Raw genomic sequence first — 25,160 nt, 5'->3', positions numbered from 1 at the left:
TAAATTGTAAAAATAAAAACTATTTATTAATTTTATCTCAATAATGTAATATATATTTGATTTTTTTGCAATCTGTTTTATTATTTATTATAATTTAATTTTACAATGTGTTATAAACGACAATGGCAAAATAACAAATTTTTAATTTAAATTATATATTTATATATATTGTTTATTTAAACTTTTATTAACTTTTTAAATGGTGCACACATTTTATGAGCCATGAAATTGTGTGTATACAGTATAATACATTATTCTGTAGTTTTTAATAACTGTTTATACGGTATAACTATATTTGTTTATAAGTGTATGTTTGCAATAATTGACACTAAACTAAGTTTATTACAAATTAATGACATAAAAAATTCTCTTATATTTCCCAACATTAATGCTATTCATATATACATTATATATAAGTTTTTATATCAATTGATTATTTCACATAAAATTATAATGAAAATAATAATAGGTATTATAATATTAATTCCTGAGCTGATAGCTAATGCCATCAATTGTTTGTCAAATAGCGGGCACTGTTATGGCATTTAATGCACTGTTAGATTGTGTTTCTAACTCTTACAGTGAGTTATATTTGAAGTGCATTATTATGATGTGCTTTATTTTATAAGGTATTAAATAATATCAGAGACAACATTGACTATGAGCTAAAAAATAAGGTTTTATTTAAATGTTTGGTTTGTTTGTAAGGCATATATGTGAGCGTATATAACATTAATAGACTGTTAGCTACAGATATAAGTGAGCGTCAGTTGAGTTGAACTGAGCTCCTGGTCTCTGATTCGTACTGGTGTTCAAACCACGTGGCCTTCGAGGAAAGGTAGTCGTGGAGAGCGGGGCAGTCCCGCAGCTGACAAACTGAGCTGAGGTAGTGGTGCTTTGGTTTTTGTCAGTACCTCACTTACCAGCGCTCATAACTGCAGACAAACTTGCAATAAGTTTTCAATCAATGCCAACACACAGTGATATGCACTGTATGTATGCATTGTATGCATGTATGCTCTCAACTCTGGATAGTGAATCCAAGTGCCACACAATCATCTCGTTTAAGGCATTTATCATACAATTAACACAACTTTTTTCACTGCAATTGCAAAGTGTGTTCAAACAAAAAAGTTTTGCCAACTTTTTCCTATTGAAGTGATTGATGTGACAATCATTTTGTATACTGTTTTTATACACATTATGTATTCACGTTATGAACGGATGCTTCACTCTATTTCTTACTTGCATTCAATTGCTTACTGTAATCCATGCCTTACGGGACCAGGAGGTGCCCTATATTGCCAAAATGGACCTAAAAACACAACCTGTACTACACCTACAGCATCAACCGATCAGATATCATCCCCATCGACACCGTCATCATAATCATCATCATAACCGTCATAGGCATCAATCATTACTGACTAATCAAAACTTTGTAAATAATTTAACTATCACTTCAAGCAATATTCATAATAATCATAATAAGCATCTTAATAGTCATCAACTAATAAAACATGAATCATTAAATCCAATCAATGATAGGATTTCCACTTCACGACAGTTTGTTTTATATAGTCGTTGCAGTCAAGACTATGTCAGTGTTTTACATCAATCTATTAATGCAAAAGCAATGGCCAGATATACCAAATCACATCCAAACACAACAACCTGTAAGTCATTTGATTATATATTTTATGTTTATCACTAACTATACCAATAAAATTATGATAATAAATATCATTCAATATTTCCATAATAATTAATGTTTAATATGTATAAATATAAGAGATAAAAATATATAAACAGTATATATATATATAAATATAAAAAGATATACATATATAAAACATTATCAGTGTGTCACCTTAGAAATATAATCCAGGTCCATGTAATGTTATGTTTATTATTGTTTTTTGAAGTCCCGAATACAAAGATATACATATATACAGGTAATATATATTATCTCTGTTTATATACCATATATATAAAATAAAACATGTAATACAATGTACAGTAATACTTGTATAATAAACATGAAACTTAGTAAAAATAAATTTGTGTGAATTTTTTCTCATTTGTTTTATAGCACTTGTTATGTTATATATATCTTTGAGAAATGAGATATAATAGAGAAAAGACAACAAAAAATGTAATTATTAGTACCGTCGGAGTGCTCTCATTGTCGCTGTAGGTGTTCCCCCAACCATACAAATATCACATCAACTCAAACACATAATTCACAGCTAAATTAAGTGAAATATTATGCAATATGTGAGCAAATATTTATGAAATGACAAAACTTAATGTACTTTTTCTCGTTTAAGATTTATTATTTGTGTGGCTAACTGAGCATTAAGTTTCTAAATTTTTTATTTTGAGTTAGTTTTTGGTGTCTTTCCCAGTGATCTCCTATTGTGAACAACCATAATAAATGTCGAGTTAGGTTTACTTCCACTTTAGTTAATATCAATTCACTAATAAAATCTTATTTTGTAGTGTCGTTAGCCAAAGAATCAGTCACTTCATTGAAACGTTCAAAAAGTTTCACTTAAGTTCATACCGACTGTGCTCTCTCTCTCTCTCTCTCTCTCTCTCTCTCTCTCTCTCTCTTGCGTTTCTTTCTCTTTCATTTACTTACTCAATGGTAGGGCATTACCTGAAGAAATGACTTAACTAACAATTAGCCTATAAATTGCAAAAATGCCATTAATTTTTGACCGCTTTAAATGTTTGCATAGTTGTGTTGTAGTCATGAGTCGGTCGGTGAGGTCTATGTAATGCTATGAATATTAATTGCCATACATTATATGCCTCTTTTTAATGTTTGTAAATTCAACAAAAAAACTGATTCAAAGTACTCATTAAAGAAATTTTGTTGTCCACAAAATTGTTATTTACAACAAAATATGTTATTTGCAGCTATTTTTAACAAGTACTAAATATACGACTATAAAATGCTAATTTTTTTTGTTGAAAATTTACTTCTATCGATAAAATTGTAAATATTTATTATAATTTATTATATAATATTATATATTTATTTATCAAATTAAGGAAAAATGATACAAAGAATTTTTGCTAATTATTATATTAGTATATTATATATATATATATATATATTATTAGTGATATAGTAAATAATGATATGTTGTTAAATTACACCCTCTTTTTTGTAGCATCACATGTCATACCACGGACAGCCCTATTATCATTTGAAACGGAACGTTACGACAACAATATAGCAGTTCGTATTAAGTCAGTGCCGGGTGGTGTCTACCTGTGCTTCAATAATAGGGGGAGACTCACAACAAAGGTATGTCTTTTTTAATACTACTGCTAATCATCACATATCAGCTCCTATTTCATTACACTTTAAGTACATGTTTTGTGCCAATTATATAAACGGATTGCAAAATATTATTAATAGTTATGTTTTTATCAATCATGAAATGTCAATTAATTTAATGATAACATGAAATAATTATCTAATTTACAATTTACATGACTATAAAAATAATTATATAATTTCATTAATTAGATGTTTTTAATATTATAAATATTTACAACAACAACAAAAAATAATTTCATTGTAATTTAACATTGTTTATAATATTTTTGTGGTGATAATTGGTTTATCATTTATTTATAGAAAAATAATGAAAGCAATGAAAGTAATAGGGATTGGGATTAGTCGGCATTCATAATAAATTGTTAAAGTTATCGATATATTAAGGGGTTTATGGGATATAATCTTTTTGAGCCCCCATAGCATTGGTGACACATTTCTATAGATTGGAAATACATGTGAAATGTGTTTTCAGTTGCACTCCATTCACACATTTCTTCTAACATTTCATTCATTCATTGATTCATTCATTTTGTTCTCTAATGTGTTTTGTGTTATATTTAAGGCAAAAGTTATTCATTGAATACAAGAATTGTTGTCTAAATCCCAAAAGCAAACACAGGTTTCGACACAAACTATCGAATTCCCTCTCATTCTTATACTATGTTTAGTGATATCTAAATTGAGAGAACAGTTGTCAAACATTTTAGACCATTGATCCAAAAGTATTCACTTCTATCGGTCCTTATATACAGTAATAATATACAAAAGTGACAGTCAGTCCCTTTCGCGGTCTTTTACTTTGCTATTTACTATTATTTTTATAATATATTAGACTATACTTTTGTGTCATTGAATTACCAATGCTATTGTAATTAAAATGTTTAAAAATAGTTAATCAATTGTAAAGTCAAAAGTGATGACAAAATCAACAAATGAATTCAGATTTTAAATATTTAATTAAAATTTATTGAAATACTTTAGTACAATATATTCTAGAAAATACTACTGTAGAAAATTATAACATTCATATTATTTTTAATGTTTTTGCTATCAAAATATTATTTGTACATAAATTATAATTAGATATCATATATATATAGAAAATTTAATATAAATTATTTTATCAATATTTTTATTAATTGAAAAATGTGTTAAAATTTTAATATATATATAACATATAATATAAATTACACTTTGTATAAATATTTAGTATTCGTTAAATAAATATATAATATTTATGAATTTGTAAAACTTAATACTGTATTCATAGACAAAAATATTATTGTAAAATATTTATGTTTTTATTTGCTATAATATACTGTACTTTATGTAATCTTAAACAATATTTACTGATAATAATTTTTTTAGTTTAGTTTAGTATTTTCGTTTGGCTGATCAAAAAACAGCAACATATTTGCAAATAAAATATAATATTTCGGAGGTATTTGTAAAGAAAAATATTTAGCGAAATTTTATTTGTAAGATATGTTAGTTTTATATTTAATGTTTGCATTACACATGAGTGCTAAACATAGTACTGTCTCTTAAAACAAAATATTTGGTAAATTTGCAAATGTTATGAACAAATTGATCTCTTGCTGCCAGTCTTTGTTAAAGTGCATTACAAACAAACAAACAAAAAGAAAAAACAAAACAAAAATTAAAGTCAATCACATATTTATTGCCAAACAATGGGGCCATTGATTGAACAATATTTTTCAATTGATTTAAACAAAAACTTGAGATTTAGTTGTTTTTAGGATTGTTTGGACTCTGAAAGTGCGTAAACTCTACATATAATTCAATGTATTTTGAAGATCCACTTATAAATGTCAGATGAAATTTCTCGCGCCTCACAAGTATTTTTTGGTCAAAAATCTAATAGTTTTTAACAGACATTCTGTATCGTATCCCCCGTTACTCTCTCTCTCTCTCTCTCTCTCTCTCTCTCTCTCTCTCTCTCTCTCTCTCTCTCTCTCTCTCTCTCTCTCTCTTTATAGTTTAAACTATAACTTACAGTTTAAACTAAGCGCATTAACTGCAAACGATACAAAAAATAATTTATCTATTTTATAAAATCTTTATATAATAAATGCTCTAATTTTATTGATATTTAATTGTATTTATTACATATAAATTGAAATATTAATATAACTTATAGCTGTTTTTATTGAGGTCCAGTTTTTAAAATAAATAAAAACATTGTAAATTATTTAAATTCTTAAGATTTCAAAGTCAAAGTAATAAATAATATAAATATTATAAATATATATATATATATTGTTTAAAACAGAAATAATATAAGACATGTCATGACAATATAAGATCAAAATATTGAATTTAAAAAGTTGAGCGAATAGTGAGAGAAATAACCGAAAAAATGTGAAAACAATTGAAATGAGTGCTCCTTTCAGAGTCAATACATATCTTTTTTTCAAAAAGTTTTTGTGACTTAAGATAATTTAGTGACTGTCTGTCAGTTAATAATTTGAACGAAATGTCTATTTGTAAGTTGGCTTTCAAACATTTATCCAAATTATAGCTATGAATCTAATATTATGCACTAAACTAATAATATTCTTAATATTTGTTTTTATGTTGTTATTAGACTTATATTTATGTAAAACTTTGGTTTTCAGGGGTGGGCTAACAGTTTGCATGTAGACTACAACAAAATTGCCAAAATTAGTCTTTTTAAATGCTATTTTCTCAACTGATCCATCAAAATAAATCATTGCATAAATAATAATTTGCTTAAAATATAGTTTTTAGTCAAATTACTGGCGTTCAATGCCGAGAGAGAGAGAGAGAGAGAGAGAGAGAGAGAGAGAGAGAGAGAGAGAAGTTTGTAAAAGAGAGAAAGTAAATTGCCTTTAATTAAAGGTCTACTAACTTAATCAAACATTTACAACACACACGGCATTAGTATTTTATGTGATTTTTCTGACTATTAAAAATACATGTTGAATGTTAAACCAATTACAAAGTCAAGTAAATATATATTGTATTTTTAAAAATATATATAAAGACATTTTGTATTTAGTTTTGCTTATTAGTAAAATTATTGATATTATAGATACAGTAATTGACTTTACTTTTTTTTCAATAACTGATGTAAATGCCATAAAATGCAAACTACACGCAAACCTTTTTTTGTTTAATTATTTAAAGTATATCATTAATAATTTTACATATTAATCATGTTTTCAAAAGTATTTCCAAACTTATAGTAAGATATAGTTATCATTATAAATGGCATTATAACTAATGATTTATTGTGCTCAGGGGGACAATACTAGCCGATTGTCAAGATATAATTTAGCTATAGTTAAAAATTTTTAAGTTTTGTATTAAATAATATGATTTACAGTAGTATTGAATGTTTATTAGTGAAAATCCTAAGTCATTATATTTGATAAACAATTAACATATTAGTATAGTTACAACTAATTAGGAGGTCTACCCTTTGGCATTAATTGACAAAATGTTGATAAAATCTCACTAATGTTCACACAAATTACATTTATCTTTAATGAGCAAACAATTAGTGTATCGGTAATGTTGAGGTAATTAAATGGCAATTACAACAAAAACCAAATGAAATATATTTAAAACAATTAGGATATTTTACGATAGTTAGTAATAAAACTGTTTTACATACATTAATTAGTTTCAATAATTTTAATGATGAAAATTTTAAATATTTATTACCTTTTTATATGCTTTTAGTAGATTATTGTAATGATATAAGTGTTACTTAAATAAAATTCATTGAAATCCGCTTTAAACAAAACTAATCTTTTTTTATATTTTTTGAAAATAAGATAATTTTTACTTTTAATATTAATCTACTATAAGTTACTATAAGTATCATATTATAGACAGTATATTATATAATGAAGTTTAATATCCGGGAATCTATTTCTAAAAATATTTTTAAACATAGAGTTTCTAATTTTTGATTTATTATAATTTTGAAATCATAAATTACACCCACGTAAATTAAAAATATTTAGTTTATCTAACTTTATTTTTTATTGTATTGTATTTTTTATTATGAAATTACAAAATGATTATATTAATTATAGTCAAATTTAATATTTTATTTTTATTTAATCACTAATTTAAATTTAATTAAATGAATAATTTTTTATGTTATTCTGGAAAACTAGTTTTGATATACATTAATATTTTGTTGCTGTTTTCAAACATAACAACAACAATAATGATTTGTTTGCCATTTATAGTCATAACTTATTTTTTTGCTTAATTTTCATAAATTATTTATTATTTATATATACACTTGAAAACCACATTGTATTCAAATGAATTTACTTATTTATGCATATTATTTATTTGATTTACTATATATAAAATAATTTAAATAAATTTAACGTTTAATATACATGATTATGTTATAATAATTGATTTTTACTGTAATTATGAAAGATAAATAAGTAAACATATGATTATACAGTACTGTATATTAAGTAATAAGCAAACATTTAATAATTTAGTGAAAATAATATCATAAATACAAATATTAAGCCATTTATGATTCTGACCTAATTTAATGATTTTATTTTTATTGAATTAATAAAAATTAATAATATTATAAAAATAAAATATTTTATTTTTATATATATTATAATTAATATATAATTATTTGCATTAATTAAATGTGAGATTTTTGATAATTATTGTATAGATATTATAAAAGCATAATAAGAAATTAAATTATTTTACTTGATTTTATGTCACATAATTAGACAAAATTTCTAGTTTATTGACTTTTAATTATAGTTGAACTACAAAATAATTATTTATCTGATTGTGTATAAACTATATATTCACAATATCTATGATTTGTTGTTGACTTATTGTAATAAAGGACCTGTCACAATAAGTATTTTATTGTGTTATAACGCAATCTATACAACAGGTATTATGACACTTCATAATTTATAATAAACTGCATTAAAAAAATAGCTGATATTAAAGTTATCAATTTACAAATGTTACATCTCCCTGGATCATTTATATATTAAATATTATTTTAATTAAATTAAAATAGGTTATTTTAAAAACTAATTGTTATAAAACAGGTTTGATTTCATAATTATAATTAGCGTTAAAAATTTCATAGCAATAATTTTTATATTGAATATTGTCATTTATTTTTATATATTTTTTGAAAGTTTGATAAATTACATATTATTTTATTTGTTAACACGACAGAGCCTTTATATACAGTATATAACAATTTAGTAGTAGTTTTAATATGTATGATATCTTTATATGACATTTAGTAATACTTAAATAAATAATTGTTAGTCAGTGGTGACCAATAAATCATAATATCCTAAACAATATGAAATGGATTAACAATTTGTGATTTTGTTGAATACTTTTAACTATTTCTTTGAGTCTTTTGTCGAAAACCGATAGACTTTTGTCGACTTTCTCTTCAAAGTCGGACTTTTCTCTCAAATCATTTTACTTCACAAATAAATAAATAAGTAATAAATTATTTACGTTAACTTCAAAAATGTTTTATTGTCATATATATACTAACTTATATATATAGTATAAATATGAATTTTGTTTAATTTTTGCAAAATTTGCTATTTTACATCACTTTGTTTGCTTTATTGTCAATTCCTTATTTGATAAATAAACAAATATACAATTTTTAGTGGGAAATTACCTAAAAATTTTCCAAAACATTTTTATTATTGTTTAACTTATTACAGTAAAAACATTTTCATTATACATTACAATATTGTATATATCACATCATTTTTGACGATATAGCAAAATATTCATTTAAAACAGACTAATATATGAAATTTTTCATTGAATTAAAAGCAATAAAATTATGTATTTGATTTATATAGTGTTGAGTCTATTTTCAGATTTATTATCACATTTTTATCTTATATTATTAGCAAATAGTTGTTAAAAATTGTATTTTCTATTTTATGTTATTTATTTTTATAATACTAAGACCAATAAAAACTTCTTATATAATATTTGAAAAAAATTAATAACATTTTTATTGAATGTTAGATACACAGTATACATATATTTTGGAGCAATTATAACAAAGTATAATGTGTTATATAAATATTTTTCAAATAATAACTAATTTTAGTGGCTTATTGTATATAACAAATGAAGTCATCATTATTTTATGAAATATGATTTTTGTGTAATAAAATAAATTTAAGTGCTTTTAAATGTTTGGGAAGACCGCTATAATCATAAAATTTTTTAATGAGATATATATTTACTGTTTATATGAAAGCAGTTTAACAATTATATTTAATGTGATGTATATTATTATAAAATTTTTATGAATGTATTGTCTTATTTTTATGTCTCTTAATTGTTGGTATATTATATCATTGATTATGTCAATACTAAATAAATTATAAATAAAATAGTATTTAAATATATATTTACTTAATCATAAATACTGAAATAAGTATTATAATTGTTGTTTTTATTTTGATATTTGCAGTACTCATCCGATAAAGATATTGAATGTCATTTTACTGAAGAAGTGACAGAAAAAGGATATTTAATGTTACGATCGGTATATAACAGGGACTGGTATATTGGGTTCAATAAAAACGGACTCTCAATGAAAGGCCAAATAACGACGTCTTCAAAACAAAGTCAACACTTGAAGCGAAAAAAATGTTATCATTTTTTAAAGAAAAAGTCACCAAAAGTTTTAAATTCATTTATTAAAACTAATAATTAAACTTTTTTTGTTTAGTTATACTTTTTTTAATAATCGATTACTACCTCATCAATACATCAATTACAATGAAATCTCTTTTTTTAAACTTATATAATATTTAATATTATATATTAATTTAAAAAATTAAATTTGTAAATAGTTTTGTAAAATATTTTTTAGTTTATCGTGTTTGATAAATTAAAAAGTATTAATTATAATTATATATTTAATTTATAATAATGAGTATTTTTCATGCACTTTTATGTATTGGTATTTATATGACAATTTATATTTAAATATTTAAGTTAATTGTATAAAATTTTAATTTAAAAAATAAACTTATATAAAATTTTTACAAAAATTGATGCAATTTTTGGAATTCAATTTTGTGCCAAAGTTTATATCTAAAAACAATTTATTATATACAATATATGCAGTATATAATATATTAAATATATATATATATTTAAATTTTTAATTAAAAATAGCTTCATAGTTTTGTAATATAATTTTTGTAAAAATATACTAACAAATCTAAAAATAATAAAATAACTAAATTTTACAATTTTAATAGATGCCATTAAACTAACTTAATTTATTTAAAAATTATTTAAACTTAAATTTAATTAAAGGTCTAATGATAAATATTAATTTTAGTGACATTTATTGTAAATAAATTATCATTGATATTATTGTTAATACATATACTATATTTAAAGAAGTATTTAAAAATATAAAAATTAGGTATTTTTATTGTTTTAATTAAATTAGATTAGTTTATTTTCTAATTAGATTTAAAAGTATGAATAAATTTCATGTTATATAGTTTTATGTTTGAATACTCAAATTACATATAATATAAATTTATATATACACAGTATATATACAATACTTTTATTTGATTTAGATGTTAGACATGTGTTTATATTCAATGATACTAACAATAAATTTTTAAATTTTTAAATAAATATCTTTAAAGGTGTATAAAATTTCAATTGTATTACTATATTTCATTGTATTTTATATTGAAAAAAGTTAGTCATTGTAAGTTTTCTCAGTTTTATCAATATAACTTATCTTTTTATAGTGTCATACAATTGGATAGTATTGTAAATAAAGTGAATGGTTGTCCACAAAACTTGCAAAATATAGACTAACATATAATACAGTAAATTGGATTTATCTTAAGGTTTTTGTCAATAATGACAATAAAATATATGCATATATGGCATATACACAATACACAACTTAATATAGTAGTAGTAGTTGGCAGCATAGTTGGTATGATTACCTACCAGAACCAACCATAACCTACCGGTGTCTAAGCAATGAACCACTTGGTACTAGCAATGGTACTGACTTTATATTATATATATAAGAGTCCACACGTGTTTGTAGGCTTTACTCTAGCAATATATACAGCGATAGACACTTTCTATTGTTGTGAATATATAGTGAACACACATTTGCCTAAAATCTTTACGGCTATTGCACTGGTTATTGCTATCCATTTGGACACTTATGGGGTGTGTTTGTGTCCATTACTACCTTCAATGGTAATGAGTGTCGGACTCTCAAGTGGGACCCATTCATTCACTATAACTTTATAAATCGCTTGTATTAACTATAAACTAAAGGATCTCCTCTAATAACGTTTGTCCTCCTCATGAGTCATAAGCGCTAAAATCACTTACAGTCCACTGAACTCATAATAATTGTATTGATTGACATCAAAAAACTTTGTCTGAATATTATTTTCCAATTTTTTTATTATTAATAAAAACTACTATTTTGTGTATAATTATTGTATTGAAAAGTTGTGAATCGAAAATCAATAGTTTTTTATTTATTATCAATAAATAGACTAATATTTGATATGAGATTTACATCGACGACAGCTGCACCCAAACATTGACCGCCTTTCCTATAATATACTATATTCCTCCCATTAATAAATGTTGTATTATATTGTAATCATTTATTTTATCTTAAATAAAGTATGCTCTCTCTCTCTCTCTCTCTCTCTCTCTCTCTCTCTCTCTCTCTCTCTCTCTCTCTCTCTCTCTCTTCAACAAAAATCAAACAGATTTTCTCTATTTTTTGCATTTATTTTGTAAAAATACAATAACATTATGTAAACATTGCATTGACTTGTACTGTATTTTATACAAAACTAATATTGTGTTAGAAATTGACTTAAAACATTTTTTTATGAATATATAACTAAATAAAATTAATTTAATATTTTTTACTGAAAACATTATTATTTAATAACAAAATTTTCCATAAATATAAAATATGTTGTGCGGCACTAATTTCTAAAGAATTTTATTTTATTATATTATTTACAAAATACAGTAAAACAAAGCTTTCATTATATAATTATGAATGCATTAAAAATTATCACTATATTAAATATAATATTTAGCCACTATTTTAATTAATTTGATATAAAGCCCCTAAAATTATTAATCTTTTGAGTAGAGTTAGTGTTAGTCGGAACTGTCACCCCATTATTTTCCGGTGCTTTAATTGCACGTTTAGCTTAAGGCCCAACAAAATCACACCAACATATTTAATTGGCTGTGAGAGTAACTTACGAAAAAAATCGGCGCTCAATATATAGTACAGACAAATATACAGTACTTTTGTTTGTATATACAGTTTGTATTTTGTATATAATATATATTTATACTATATATAAGGTATATATATATACTGTGTGTGTGTGTGTGTGTGTGTATGTGTGTGTGTGTGTATGTATGTGTGTGTGTGTGTGTGTGTGTGTGTGTGTGTGTGTGTGTGTGTGTGTGTGTGTTGTATTGCCTTAAGACAAACGTGCAATTAAAGCCCAGGAATAAAATGGTGTGACAGTTGAGACTAACTGAGTGTAAGCCAACGGTAACATTACTTTGATGTATCGCTACATTCACTGTTGAGGATCTGCTTTTGAAATTATCGGTTTAGTTAATGAATTTTGAATATACAGTATTTTAGGATACATTTCTGCGATTTATGACACACGAGAGGTATGACTATTAGGGCCTAAGCCTAAGCCATCAACTAATTTATAGTGTTATAGTGTTAGCGCACTTCAAATGGAAATCAATGCTAAAAGTTTAACCAAAAATTAAAATTCATTAACTGTTGGCCCGCATTGCAAATGTTTATCAATTGACTATTTAAGTCTACAATAATGCAAAATGTGTGGTTAATTATAGCTCTCACACATTAACACATTAGACAACTTTATTAAAATTGCGGTTTAACTCCTTTTATTTAATTTTTATGATATACATTACCAGTATTTATACACAGGTGCACCATTAAACTTATTCATAAATATTGAACTTTTAATTTTATCATTATATTTACCAAATATGTTTATATTAAAACATATATAATAATAAATTATTCAATTTTTATAGTCTATAAGAAATTATTAATAATAATATCTAATTTATATATATATATATATATGAAGATTATAAACTATTTTCTGCAATATATTTAAATTATTCATATACAGTATATTGAGATAAGTTTATTGTATATGAGCTCAAGTTGTTCATTAAAATCTAAAACAATTATATTGATTACGTTTATTAATTAACATATTAATTTTTAACTTGAAAATAGTATAAACAAATTATTAGTTGTAATTATAAATTGTTTATTTAAAAAATTAATATATTATTTTGTTATACATATTTATTAAATAATCATATTATTTATAATAGAAATTTTTAAAAATAAAATCAATGAATAAATTTGATATTATATTAAACATATAATTGCATATTAATAATTTAGCTCTAAAATTATATCAACAATTTTAATTAAGTATTAAAACAAATTTTTTTATATAAATTATCAGTAATAAAAAATACAAAATACTTATTGAAATTTCAGAACTTAATTTAAGTAAATAAATTATATTATATAAAATTATATGTTTATTAAAATTATATTATCAGTAATTTTATGGTTAATGAAATATAATTTTGTGATTAATGTTATAAAATTGTTTGAATTTTGGCGCAAAATTGTGTTAACATTGATTAACACATTAATAGTCCACTAGAAAGCAGTAGTTTATGTGAAATACATTGAATGCAATAAATACCGGTTGAATGCAAATGCAATGCATTTTTTGGATATTCTTTATTAGAATTTATAATTACATAACACTTACAGCTATAGTAATATAACTTAATGTATATTAATATTAGTATTAATACAGTAGTCGTAGTGATAGTGAAATGACTTATAATTAATGATAACTTTTTAAACGATGAAAACTGTTGTCAATGTATTGAACCGTCTTTTTAGTCGTTCGTTGTGTAGTTCAGTGACCACTAATTGTGACAAACCGTCGGTCAATGCATTGAAATCATTTGACGCCATTCCCGGACCCAAACCGGTGCCACTGTTTGGCAATAAATGGCGATATTTGCCAATCATTGGTAGGTATGAACTGATGGATGTATTTCTAGTAATTGTTTTATATAATGATTTGAAAGGCGAGTATAGAGTCGATGAAATGGATGTCAACGGAGAGATCCGACTCAAGAAGTTTGGAAAAGTTGTTCGCGAAGTACTCGACAAAGATTTGACAATTGTTCACGTGTTTGATCCCAAAGACATTGAGGCTGTCTTTAGACAAGAAGGCAAATACCCATTACGTCGCAGCCATAGAGCTCTTCTCAAGTATCGAAAGGATCGGCCGCACAGGTATGCATCGGGAGGTCTGTTCCCTGAGAACGGACAACAATGGTATTCATTGCGTAAACAATTTCAACACCACTTACTGAATGCAACAAATGTCTCGACATATATAGCCGATTGTGAAGACATCACTATTCAACTCATTGATTACATCCGCTCTAAACGAGACATCAATCATGAAATATCCGACTTTCTTAACGATCTTTATCTGTGGTCACTTGAAAACACCGGTGTTTTGGCACTTGACTCACGACTCGGTTGTCTTAATACAAATCTTAGTGAAGACAGTGACGCAAAACTTATGATAAGAGCGGCACACGAAACAAATGATGCCGTAATGAGAACCGAGAGAACAGATGCGTGGTTTACAAAAGATACTTCTGATTATCAAATGTTGGTCTCAGCTCAGGACGCGATGACTAATATTATTGATAAATACATGAATCAAAAAACAAATGAATCGCTTAATACAGACCTAAAGAAAGACAAAACAATTTTTGCTCAACTCTTAAACAATCCAAACGTTGATCGCAAAGATTTATTTGCAATGATTGTAGACTTATTTGTGGCCGGCATTGACACGACAGCCTTTACCGCAGGTTTCGCTTTATATCACTTATCGCGTAATACTACGGCACAGAATCGACTTCGCGATGAAATAAATTCAATATTAAAATCTGATTGTCTGACTGCAGATAATTTATCTCAAATGAGTTATCTTAAAGCTTGTGTTAAGGAAACAATGCGATTATCTCCCGTGACCTTTGGTAACGGCAGAGTGACCAGTCAACAGATGATTATCAATGATTACTGTATACCTAAAGGAACGCAAATAATTACTCAGAATCAGGTCTCGTGTCGTCAATCGGAATATTTTTCGGATCCGCTTTCATTTATTCCCGAGCGATGGCTTAAAAGTGATACAAATATTTATCCAAACAATAAAGTTTCGCCATTTCTTGTACTGCCATTTGGTTACGGCCCGCGTATGTGCATTGGCCGCCGATTTGCCGAAATGGAGATCAATGTATTTCTGGCTAAAATCATACAAAACTATCGAATTGAATATCATTACGAAGATATCAAAGTGAAAACACGACTAATCAATGTTCCCGACAAACCATTGAAATTCAAATTTGTTGATATCATTTGACTAAATTTGATTCAAATACTCACTTATTTTTTTTTAAAATTGATTTTTAATAATGCGGTCCATAAATATACTTATCAAACAAACTGTGTTATAATAATTTTCTACCTCTAAACTAATTATGTGCCTAACAATTATTTATATGTTTGTTTTATTTTATAAATTCATCCGAGCTATTTTTAAACTTGTTGTTCATTTTTGTTAAAAATATCTTTAATTTTTAAAATTTAAAATTTTTATATATAATTTTTATTAATGTTTGCTATTTTACTACTATAATAATGTACTGTTTTTATATGTTAATAAACTGTTAATATTGATATCTATAAAAAAATATGCACAAACAAACACAATGATTGATCGATATATTTGAAAATCAATTTATTGATTTAGTAAATATATATATATATATATATCATATGGTTTAAAAATTTTAATTCAAAGTCTCAGCTGTATAACAGAATATAATATAAATATTTAATTGAAAAACTGCTAAAAATAAAGCTATTTATAATATGATAATACAAGTTATATAAACAATTTATTTAACACTTTTTTGAAAAGATGTTTAGAAAATGTTTAGATTAAATGTTTGAGTTTAAAGTGATAACTACTACAACACTTAAACATTCAATCAGTGTCATCGCTATCAGAGAATCAGTAATATAAAGTAATTTATTATAATTTTGATTACTGATACAAATTATTTAGAAATTCAATTCAATTAATAAATTACAAATTAATGTTTTTTTCCATTAAGATAAGTTATCAAATTTAATAGCTATTTTAGATAACTATGATTTATAACGACAAAACTATTAGTATAATGATGAATGTACTATTGATTAGACCATATAATAAGGCAATTTTTAATATAAACTTTTTAAATATTTTAAACTTTCATTATCTAATATTGTATTAAAATACTGTACAAATGTGGACCAGTAGTGTACAGTTCATAGTTAACATTAAACTCTATAGAGGACACGATAGTTGAAAACAATACATTGCACCCACTGTTAAATACAACTGAGCATATTTATAATTATTATAATATTAATATTATTTGTGCACTGTCACACACACACACACACTTTATATGACATTATTTTCAAAACAACAGCTTTATTATAAAATTATGATAATATGCCATAAAGTTTTCATATTAGATGAAAATTTCATTTTCATGTAAATTATGCTGAATTAAAATTAACTGAAAATATATGTCATAGAAAATGGTGTGAATTGTATTAAAGCAAAAATGTTGTATATATTTATAAATAATAATATATACTTTATTGTTTTAGCAGATAGAGAGGTGCATGGCTTGTACTATATTAGCACTTAACTGTATAACTGTGTTATATATGTTTAAAGCCAAATGTGATATGATATTGAAAAATAAAATCCAAATGTTTGCATAAACTTGTTATAAGAATTTAACACTTTATATGATTTAAAACATTATATATTAGACTACTATAAGAGTGAGAGTCACGCCGTTTTTGTCTGCATTTTTCGCTTAAAATATTTTCATATCATTTAATTTATTATAACTGAAACTTGGAGTCACTATACAGCTTCTACAGTACTACACACTCGATCACTGGTTTTTTTTAATAAAAAATTATTAACTTCAAATGGATACTTACGATCAGTAATTATAATTTTAATTATTAGAATAATTAATATAAATTAATTATTTTTTGTCGAAAAGATTTTTTCTTCTAAATATTAATTAATATATTGATTGATTGATTGATTGATTGATTGATATATACAGCTATAATGTTGTGCTATTTATTCTGGTTTTACACGGAATCGGAACACTTATGCCGTGGAATATGTTTATTAACGCACAGAAGGTATGAATATATTTTTAGTCACATATGTTATCAATTCATTCAATTTATATATATTATGAATGATTTATTAACTTAACTTAAATTATAATTTTTTATATTTTTATTCAAGTATTTTGAATGTAAACTCAACATAACTGATCCGCAATGTAATCGTGTGGATCACTTGTCCAATGAGACATTGACCGGTATGAACCTGTCATATAAGGAGGACTTCCTGTCTTATTTAGGTGTGTCCGCACAGGTGCCAAATGTTTTGTTCAATTTGCTTAACATTATCTTCCAGTTTGGGTAAGGATTTATTTAGTGATTTTTGATTATGATATAAATTGATTGACATTTATTTATAAATTTTAATTTTAGTGGTAAAAATTTAACGATTAGTATAACAGTTGCCATAGCCGTAGAGGTGGTACTGTTCATAATGACAATTATCTTAGCAATGGTAGACTCGAGCGGATGGCCCGCAGAGTTCTTCTACATAACGATGGCTACTGTTGTACTCATAAACATAGCTAACGGTGTCTATCAAAACTCGGTCTATGGATTGGCCGCTAAACTGCCGATGAAGTACTCAAATGCGGTGGTTCTTGGATCCAACATTAGCGGTGCATTTACTTCAGTCATCAATATTATAGCCATAGCACTGTCACCTAACTTAAGAGTGGCCGCTATCTACTATTTTTTGGCCGCACTTTTAATTTTATTGGCCTGTTTTGACACATATTTTGCACTTCCTTTAAATGTTTGTTTAATTATTTATTTTGTTTTCATTACAAAAGTAATTTTGAATATTTTATTTTCAGAAATTTTTTAGACATTACTGTCTTCAAAATGAAGACGCGATAGCTATGACTGGTGAAGAAGCCAATGAAGAAACTGAGATAAAAACTGTTAATAATAGACCAAATTTATCGCTTTATTGGTTTGTGTTTAAGAAAATATCGGTCCAATGTTTCAACGTATTTATGGTATTTTTTGTGACACTATCTATATTTCCTGCGGTTCACGCAAACATCAAACCAATTGATGTCAACTTTTTTGGTGATCAACCGACTACTGATAAATATTTTACTGCTGTCAACTGTTTTCTTGTGTTTAATATATCTGCAATGATTGGCAACATATTTCCCAATTGGTTTCGGATACCGAGTCCCAAATATTTATGGATACCAGTGGTGTTACGAGTATTATTGATACCATTTTTCCTATTTTGTAACTATCATCCAGAACTGCGTCAGTGGCCGGTTATCATCCAAAATGATTTTATATTTATTTTGGGTGGTATTGTTCTGGGACTATCTTCAGGTTACTACAGTAGTTTATGTATGATGTATGCGCCACGTTGTGTGCCACCCGAGCACGCGGCCACTGCCGGTATGATGGCTGCAGCGAGTCTAGTGATAGGCATTTTTGGTGGCGTCAACTTCTCATTTGTACTCTCGTGGGCCGTCAAACAAAACTGGTTTTGATTTTAATTAGTGTTTTTATAATTTACATCTAATATAATCTCAAATTATTATTTCGACTGTATATCACTCACTCTTATATAAAACATTTTATAACTGATAATAAATCAGTTATAATATACTAAACTTTATCCACAAACATATTTCTCTCACCCACTCATAAGTCAATTCTTTGAATCTCCTCTCTCTCTCTCTCTCTCTCTCTTTAAAATATATTCATTTAATATATAATTCATTTTTAGCACTCATTTTTAAAATTAAAATTGCAACTATTTTTTTGCCTTAATTCTATTCAATATATAATATATATTTACATACAGTTATATATATATATATATATATATATATATATATATATATATACTGTATATATGTATATTAGTAATATAACAAATTTACACAAAAGATATTTTTTTGTAATATCAATTTACAACGATTACTGTAATTTTTATTTTTTACTAAATAGATGTTAGCTTAATGAGATTTCCTAATTTAAAAGCTATCTATTTTTTAAATGTTTCGAAATTTTTAATACTAAATATCATCAAAAGTTCATTTATATTTTATTAGTGACTTAAAGTAATTTTAGTCACGAAATTTGATATCAATAAGTAATATAAATTCTTGATTTTTTCAAGGATTATATAAACCATTAAAATTAAACATTTAGTTTGATTTAATATGTTAGTGATTTTACTTTTTATTATATCTGTTACAAGTTTTTATGCTTTAAGTTAATTTTTATAATTCTTAGCTAAATAGATGATAAATATTTGTTAAGATCCATAAAAATATTACTTAAATTTGTAGACAATGTAATCTCATTTTTAAGTTTAATTTTTTTTAAAATATATATATCTTAATTGAATGAACCTCAGTGCTTAGTCATTATTTAAACTATTTTCAATTAAATATAATAAAATGATTTATTATATTAACATTTGTTGTCATTTGTCATTATATACTGTACAGTATGTCGACAAACATTTATTACAGAGCTTTTAATAGTGTTTAATGTTAAATTATACATGTATTTTTTAATAACAATAATATTTGCTTAATTAATTATGAAGTTTTTGTTTAAATATTGTTAAAGTATTTTGAATAAATTTTAAAATTATATAAAAAAACATCAAACATACTGTATATCATGTAAAACAGATTTGTTATTTTTAAATAATTTATTGATGTTTATCGCATTTTTTACTGTATATTTACATTATTATTTTATATTTTATTCAATTAACTAAACTTGTTTGAAATTATAAAATTAATTAATATAATATTAATATACTATATATAAAATCATATGATTGACAAACAACTTTTAAAATAATTTTTATTGATAACACAATTTATATATTTTTTATAAAATATAGAATATAAATACATTTTAAACAATTTTATAATATATTATACATTATAATTATTTGTACCATTAATTATATATGTTTTGTTGTATTGTAAAATACTTTTGATTCAAAAGCTTCAATGTAAAGAAAATTTGTTAACAAAAAATAAGATAACAAATTATAATAAAACAATTATTTAATTTAATATTCATAATAATTACTTAAATAATATGTTGGACTAATAAGCAACTTGTGATCACAAATTGGTGATTAAATTTGTAGTAATAATATAATTATGAAATTCAGTTGATTGTTGTTGTCGTGCGATCTCTGAATATATTCTCAATTTCGGTCAAAGATTTGCCTTTAGTTTCGGGCAAAAGTAAAGCAACAAATACTGTACAACAAAAGCAAAGGATTGAAAACAATAAATAAGTGCCGCTTTCCAGTAGTGTATCAATTAATGTATGAAACAATTTAGTTATAATAAACGCAAACAACCAGTTATATGATGAACACAGACCAGAAGCCACACTCTTAACGTTTGCCGGCAATAGTTCGCTCATCAGTAGCCATGGTATGGGTCCCAAACCCAACGAAAAGGCTACCATAAATGTGATCAATGCCACCACTGGTATCCATCCATAAAGCTTTTGAAATTCACTTCCTTTTGCATCACATAAGAAATGATATATTGATAATAATAGCAGTGAAAGACCGCAACCAACAGATGATAATAAAATAAGTGGTTTTCTACCGGCTCTGTCAGTCAATAAACAGGCAGCAAATGCTGCCACAACTTGAACAGCACCGACAAGAATAGTAGCATCACTGGCATCGAGTGAATGGGAACCACTGCTTTTGAATATATAAGTGGTGTAAAAGATCAACGCATTGACACCAGAAGATTGCTGAAAGAACATCAAAGCCAATACTAATAGAAATGGTTTTATCACATGACGTCTTTTGAACTCTAAAAAGACAGACGATTTGTTCTCTTCTGTTGTCGTGCCATCAGTTGAGACCGTATTTATCGATACTTCGGCATTCATTTGTTGACTCGAATCTAATCCATGAAGAAATATATTTGCTTCAGTGGCCTCTGAGATTCGGCCTCTTTTGATGAGCCAATAAGGCGTTTCCGGCATTAAACACATCATTATTAACATAATTATCGGGAATATAGAGCTTATAATGCAAAGGTAGGCCCACGAGACGTATTTGCCAGCGATGAACGATATGAGAACACCGACGCAAATGGATAATTGAAAACCTGAGCCTAAAAATCCTCTTTTGGATGGATCGGCCGTCTCTGCTATATATACAGGAGCTGTCAGTGATATCAGACCACAACAGTAACCAGTAATAAATCGACCGATCAGTATGGCTGACGGAGACTCCATACGTCCCGCATATGCCATCAGAAGCCAACCGAAGACAAAGGGAATCGAAGTCATTATTAGTGTTCCTTTGCGTCCAATGTATTCAATTAGTGAACCTTTGGATCAAACAAAGTGGTCAATCAGTAATCAAATTATTTAATCAACAAATGCATTGCAATACCGGCACAAATGCTTCCCAAGACTGCACCCAAAGCCATAAGACTTCCTAACCATGAAATTTGATTAGTGGAGAGCTTGACATGACTTCCCTCTGATTGAACACTTGGAATGGCATTAGCGGTGTATCCGACAACTGTTCCCAACGCCAGTGACCCAAACCATGAGCTGAAGGATGCTATCATGTATTTGGCATATCTTGATTCAGATGATATCAACAACGATGTGTCAGCCATTGTCTTATTGGGTCTTAAGAAGCAATAAAACACTTAACAGACAGTCGTTACGTATGTTTAAAACGTCTTAAGTTAAGACTCTTAACTAATACTCTGATTGAATGCAATCATAAATAGTGTCAAAACATTATGTGATTTATAACTAATAAATTTTAAGTAAATTAACTTTAAATTGTCAACTGTTTTGTTGAAATCAATTTTATGTCTGATTTTTAAAACAAACAAAACAATTGTTTTTCAATGAATATATAACTCAATCGATGACAAAATTTTTTGGTCAAACAAATGCTATAAATTAATTGACAACAAAAAAGTGCACAAATAGTGTATCAAACAATTCATATGATTTATAAATATAATCATATCTTCCAAACATAACAAGTGATTGCAATCAATAAATAAAATTTTATTATTATTATTGTATTTCCTATTTGTATTAATGCACTCAAATAATTATCAATATATTGACTGTACAATACAGGTGCCACCTGTACTTACTATAGTTTTTTTTGTATTGTACTGTATGTGTAAACTTTACACTTTTAAGCACTTGGAGGTTGTATTTAGAAAGAGAGAGAGAAAAAAAATTCAATGATGTGATCATTTACCATAATTACCTATTGTACAGGTGATAGTCAATATATAGGTATAATGTGTCATTTATATGATATACATAAATATTATATATAGGATTTATGGTACAGTAAACAGACAGATAATAATTTTTTAATTAACTTTTTTTAAGTATTAAAAATACTAACAATTTATGCACACAATGTTGGGTCACTCTAATTGCATATTTGAAGTGCACTTAAATAGCATACTGTACTGTATATGATATATCACAGTAAACAGTATTATATGATTACTCGAGTGTTTTAATTTAAGTGATTGCTATATTAAAATTTGTAATACAATATTAATATTAATAACTTTGTTTTATATCAATACAATTAAAACTGTATTATTTACATGCATTAAAACTTTTAAAACTTACAATTGTAATTGTATTGATTTGCCAGCACTGTACCATTTTATTATACCTTTACATTACAGTAGTATTATACAGTACAATATATGTATAATATCATATGTATTAATAATATTTTAGACAAATGCAAATTATATATTTTTTTTTAATTAATATAAATTATAATAATTTATAAATTGGGTTTTTATATGCACGCAAAATAATTAACAACATATTATAATAACTAATGATAACTAATTTACTGATCATTTGAATAAAAATAATTTTTTATTTAATCTATTAGTTTATTCCTAGCTATTATTAAATTCTTGTATAATATACTATAAGCATTACATAACATATAAAATTATTTATTTAGTAAAAAAAAGTTATAAGAAATTATTTGAGTCCAAACTTATAAACAGTTGTCTGATTGTAAGTCTGTTTGGGTGATAATACCACTTGTTTTCGCCAATTGTTTTCATTGATAGCATTGGGAAATCTCTGGGCTTCCAAACAAAATCCTGAGTTTTTCTTCAAAGTCGTCGGTGTCAGTGATTGACTTGTTTTGGTCACTTGAGCTGAACTAACATTATTTCCCGTATAAAATTGAAATCCCGGTTCAGTAGTTGAAAATGTTAATGTAATTCCCGTTAGAGGAGAGTTAACCACAACTACAGACTCTTGAATTAATGGATTACCTTTAATGTTGTAGTTTTGTTCATTTGTTTCAATAACATAGCAATGATCGTAACCATTAGGCATCACTTGATTGATTCTCTCGCCAATTGTATGCAATTCTTCACCATCTTTGGTGGCAAAGTCCATAACTTGTGTATCAGTTTTGGTGGACAGTATACGACCGGTTGGTTGAAATGAATCATTGATTTCCAGATAATTTTGGGCTTTCATTAATACTTTATGGTTGAGTACATCCAATTCATTATCATTAGTACAACCGTTTAAGTTAAAGTATGAATGATTTGTTAAATTAACAATTGTGTCAATTAATTGATTATCACTTAGTTTTGCCAAATACTCTAATCGCAACTCATTGTCTTCAGTTACTGAATAAGTTATCTCTACTGCGAGCTGACCCGGATATCCTTCTTCTTCATCTTTGGAGACCAATCCAAGAGTTATTGATTGATCCGTTTCTTTAAGTAAATTCCATTTCTTTTTATCAAAACCTTCAATACCTCCGTGAAGAGCATTTGGTCCGTTATTAAGTGCCAATAGATATGTTTGTCCATTCAATTGAAAATTACCATCTATTATACTATAATATTTTTAAACAAGTTTTATGTTAAATATATATACTGTATAAGTAAAATATAAAATATTATTATTTTTATGTCAAAATATTGATTCAAACCGATTACCGCAGCGACCAATAGCTGCACCAAAAAATGGATTTCTGCCTCTTTCACCAAAATATCCGTCCAAATCGTCCCAACCGAGTACTACATCTCTAGTTTGACCAGTTTTATCGGGAGTCAAAATATGAGTAATAGTTGCGCCATAGTCTATGATTTTGACCACTAAATTACCCGATTTATTGCTTAATGTATATTGATTTATATTATTCTGTTTATTATACACTTGAGTTTTTACAGGCATTTTAAATAAGAATTTTTATGAACTAAATTAATATTAAATTTAAGATAATTATTATTAAACTATTTATATAAAACTTAAAATATTTCAATATTATTGTAAATAAAATGAAAA

General features: G+C 25.7%; 5 protein-coding genes across 5 annotated transcripts; 3 read left to right on the top strand and 2 right to left on the bottom strand.

The window, feature by feature from the left end:
* Positions 1–856: 856 nt before the first annotated feature.
* Positions 857–10,697, top strand: LOC128964721 (fibroblast growth factor 8-like). The gene is made up of 4 exons (XM_054311357.1): positions 857–1,676; positions 3,183–3,319; positions 9,879–10,059; positions 10,678–10,697. Exons 1-4 carry the CDS (start codon positions 1,217–1,219, stop codon positions 10,695–10,697), a joined length of 798 nt encoding a protein of 265 aa, XP_054167332.1. The 5' UTR covers positions 857–1,216.
* A 3,558-nt stretch (positions 10,698–14,255) lies between these two features.
* On the top strand, positions 14,256–16,150 carry LOC128964567 (cytochrome P450 302a1, mitochondrial-like). Its single transcript, XM_054311194.1, has 2 exons — positions 14,256–14,569; positions 14,627–16,150. Exons 1-2 carry the CDS (start codon positions 14,398–14,400, stop codon positions 15,982–15,984), a joined length of 1,530 nt encoding a protein of 509 aa, XP_054167169.1. The 5' UTR covers positions 14,256–14,397; the 3' UTR covers positions 15,985–16,150.
* Positions 16,151–17,450: 1,300 nt separating this feature from the next.
* LOC128964520 (equilibrative nucleoside transporter 3-like) lies at positions 17,451–19,516 on the top strand. Its single transcript, XM_054311136.1, has 5 exons — positions 17,451–17,638; positions 17,765–17,846; positions 17,956–18,134; positions 18,207–18,588; positions 18,650–19,516. Exons 1-5 carry the CDS (start codon positions 17,622–17,624, stop codon positions 19,313–19,315), a joined length of 1,326 nt encoding a protein of 441 aa, XP_054167111.1. The 5' UTR covers positions 17,451–17,621; the 3' UTR covers positions 19,316–19,516.
* A 1,384-nt stretch (positions 19,517–20,900) lies between these two features.
* LOC128964797 (facilitated trehalose transporter Tret1-like) lies at positions 20,901–22,581 on the bottom strand. The gene is made up of 2 exons (XM_054311436.1): positions 22,228–22,581; positions 20,901–22,162 (listed from the first exon to the last, which is right to left on the bottom strand). The coding sequence occupies exons 1-2, from the start codon at positions 22,457–22,459 to the stop codon at positions 20,967–20,969; spliced, it is 1,428 nt and encodes a 475-aa protein (XP_054167411.1). The 5' UTR covers positions 22,460–22,581; the 3' UTR covers positions 20,901–20,966.
* A 1,164-nt stretch (positions 22,582–23,745) lies between these two features.
* Positions 23,746–25,160, bottom strand: LOC128964798 (galactose mutarotase-like). Its single transcript, XM_054311437.1, has 2 exons — positions 24,805–25,160; positions 23,746–24,708 (listed from the first exon to the last, which is right to left on the bottom strand). Exons 1-2 carry the CDS (start codon positions 25,047–25,049, stop codon positions 23,829–23,831), a joined length of 1,125 nt encoding a protein of 374 aa, XP_054167412.1. The 5' UTR covers positions 25,050–25,160; the 3' UTR covers positions 23,746–23,828.

This window comes from Oppia nitens, unplaced genomic scaffold (genome assembly GCF_028296485.1).
Source record: "Oppia nitens isolate AA-2021 unplaced genomic scaffold, nextdenovo-longstitch-racon4-pilon3 scaffold9_pilon_pilon_pilon, whole genome shotgun sequence".
NCBI lineage: Eukaryota > Metazoa > Arthropoda > Arachnida > Sarcoptiformes > Oppiidae > Oppia > Oppia nitens.
Note: the sequence above shows the minus strand (reverse complement) of the source record. Positions and strands in the feature narration are given on the sequence as shown.

Bases quoted from the DNA above. Each gene is read 5' to 3' on its own strand.
- LOC128964567 (XM_054311194.1), top strand. From the start codon at position 14,398: ATGAAAACTGTTGTCAATGTATTGAACCGTCTTTTTAGTCGTTCGTTG. The intron at 14,570-14,626 runs GTAGGTATGAAC...ATGATTTGAAAG, and splicing joins GCGATATTTGCCAATCATTG to GCGAGTATAGAGTCGATGAA.
- LOC128964797 (XM_054311436.1), bottom strand. From the start codon at position 22,459: ATGGCTGACACATCGTTGTTGATATCATCTGAATCAAGATATGCCAAA. The intron at 22,163-22,227 runs GTATTGCAATGC...TTTGATCCAAAG, and splicing joins CTTGGGAAGCATTTGTGCCG to GTTCACTAATTGAATACATT.
- LOC128964721 (XM_054311357.1), top strand. From the start codon at position 1,217: ATGAACGGATGCTTCACTCTATTTCTTACTTGCATTCAATTGCTTACT. The intron at 3,320-9,878 runs GTATGTCTTTTT...TGATATTTGCAG, and splicing joins GGGGGAGACTCACAACAAAG to TACTCATCCGATAAAGATAT. The intron at 10,060-10,677 runs GTTATCATTTTT...CAATTTTAATAG, and splicing joins ACACTTGAAGCGAAAAAAAT to ATGCCATTAAACTAACTTAA.
- LOC128964798 (XM_054311437.1), bottom strand. From the start codon at position 25,049: ATGCCTGTAAAAACTCAAGTGTATAATAAACAGAATAATATAAATCAA. The intron at 24,709-24,804 runs GTTTGAATCAAT...AAAATATTATAG, and splicing joins ATTGGTCGCTGCGGTAATCG to TATAATAGATGGTAATTTTC.
- LOC128964520 (XM_054311136.1), top strand. The intron at 17,847-17,955 runs GTATGAATATAT...TTTTTATTCAAG, and splicing joins TGTTTATTAACGCACAGAAG to TATTTTGAATGTAAACTCAA. The intron at 18,589-18,649 runs GTTTGTTTAATT...TTTTATTTTCAG, and splicing joins ATTTTGCACTTCCTTTAAAT to AAATTTTTTAGACATTACTG.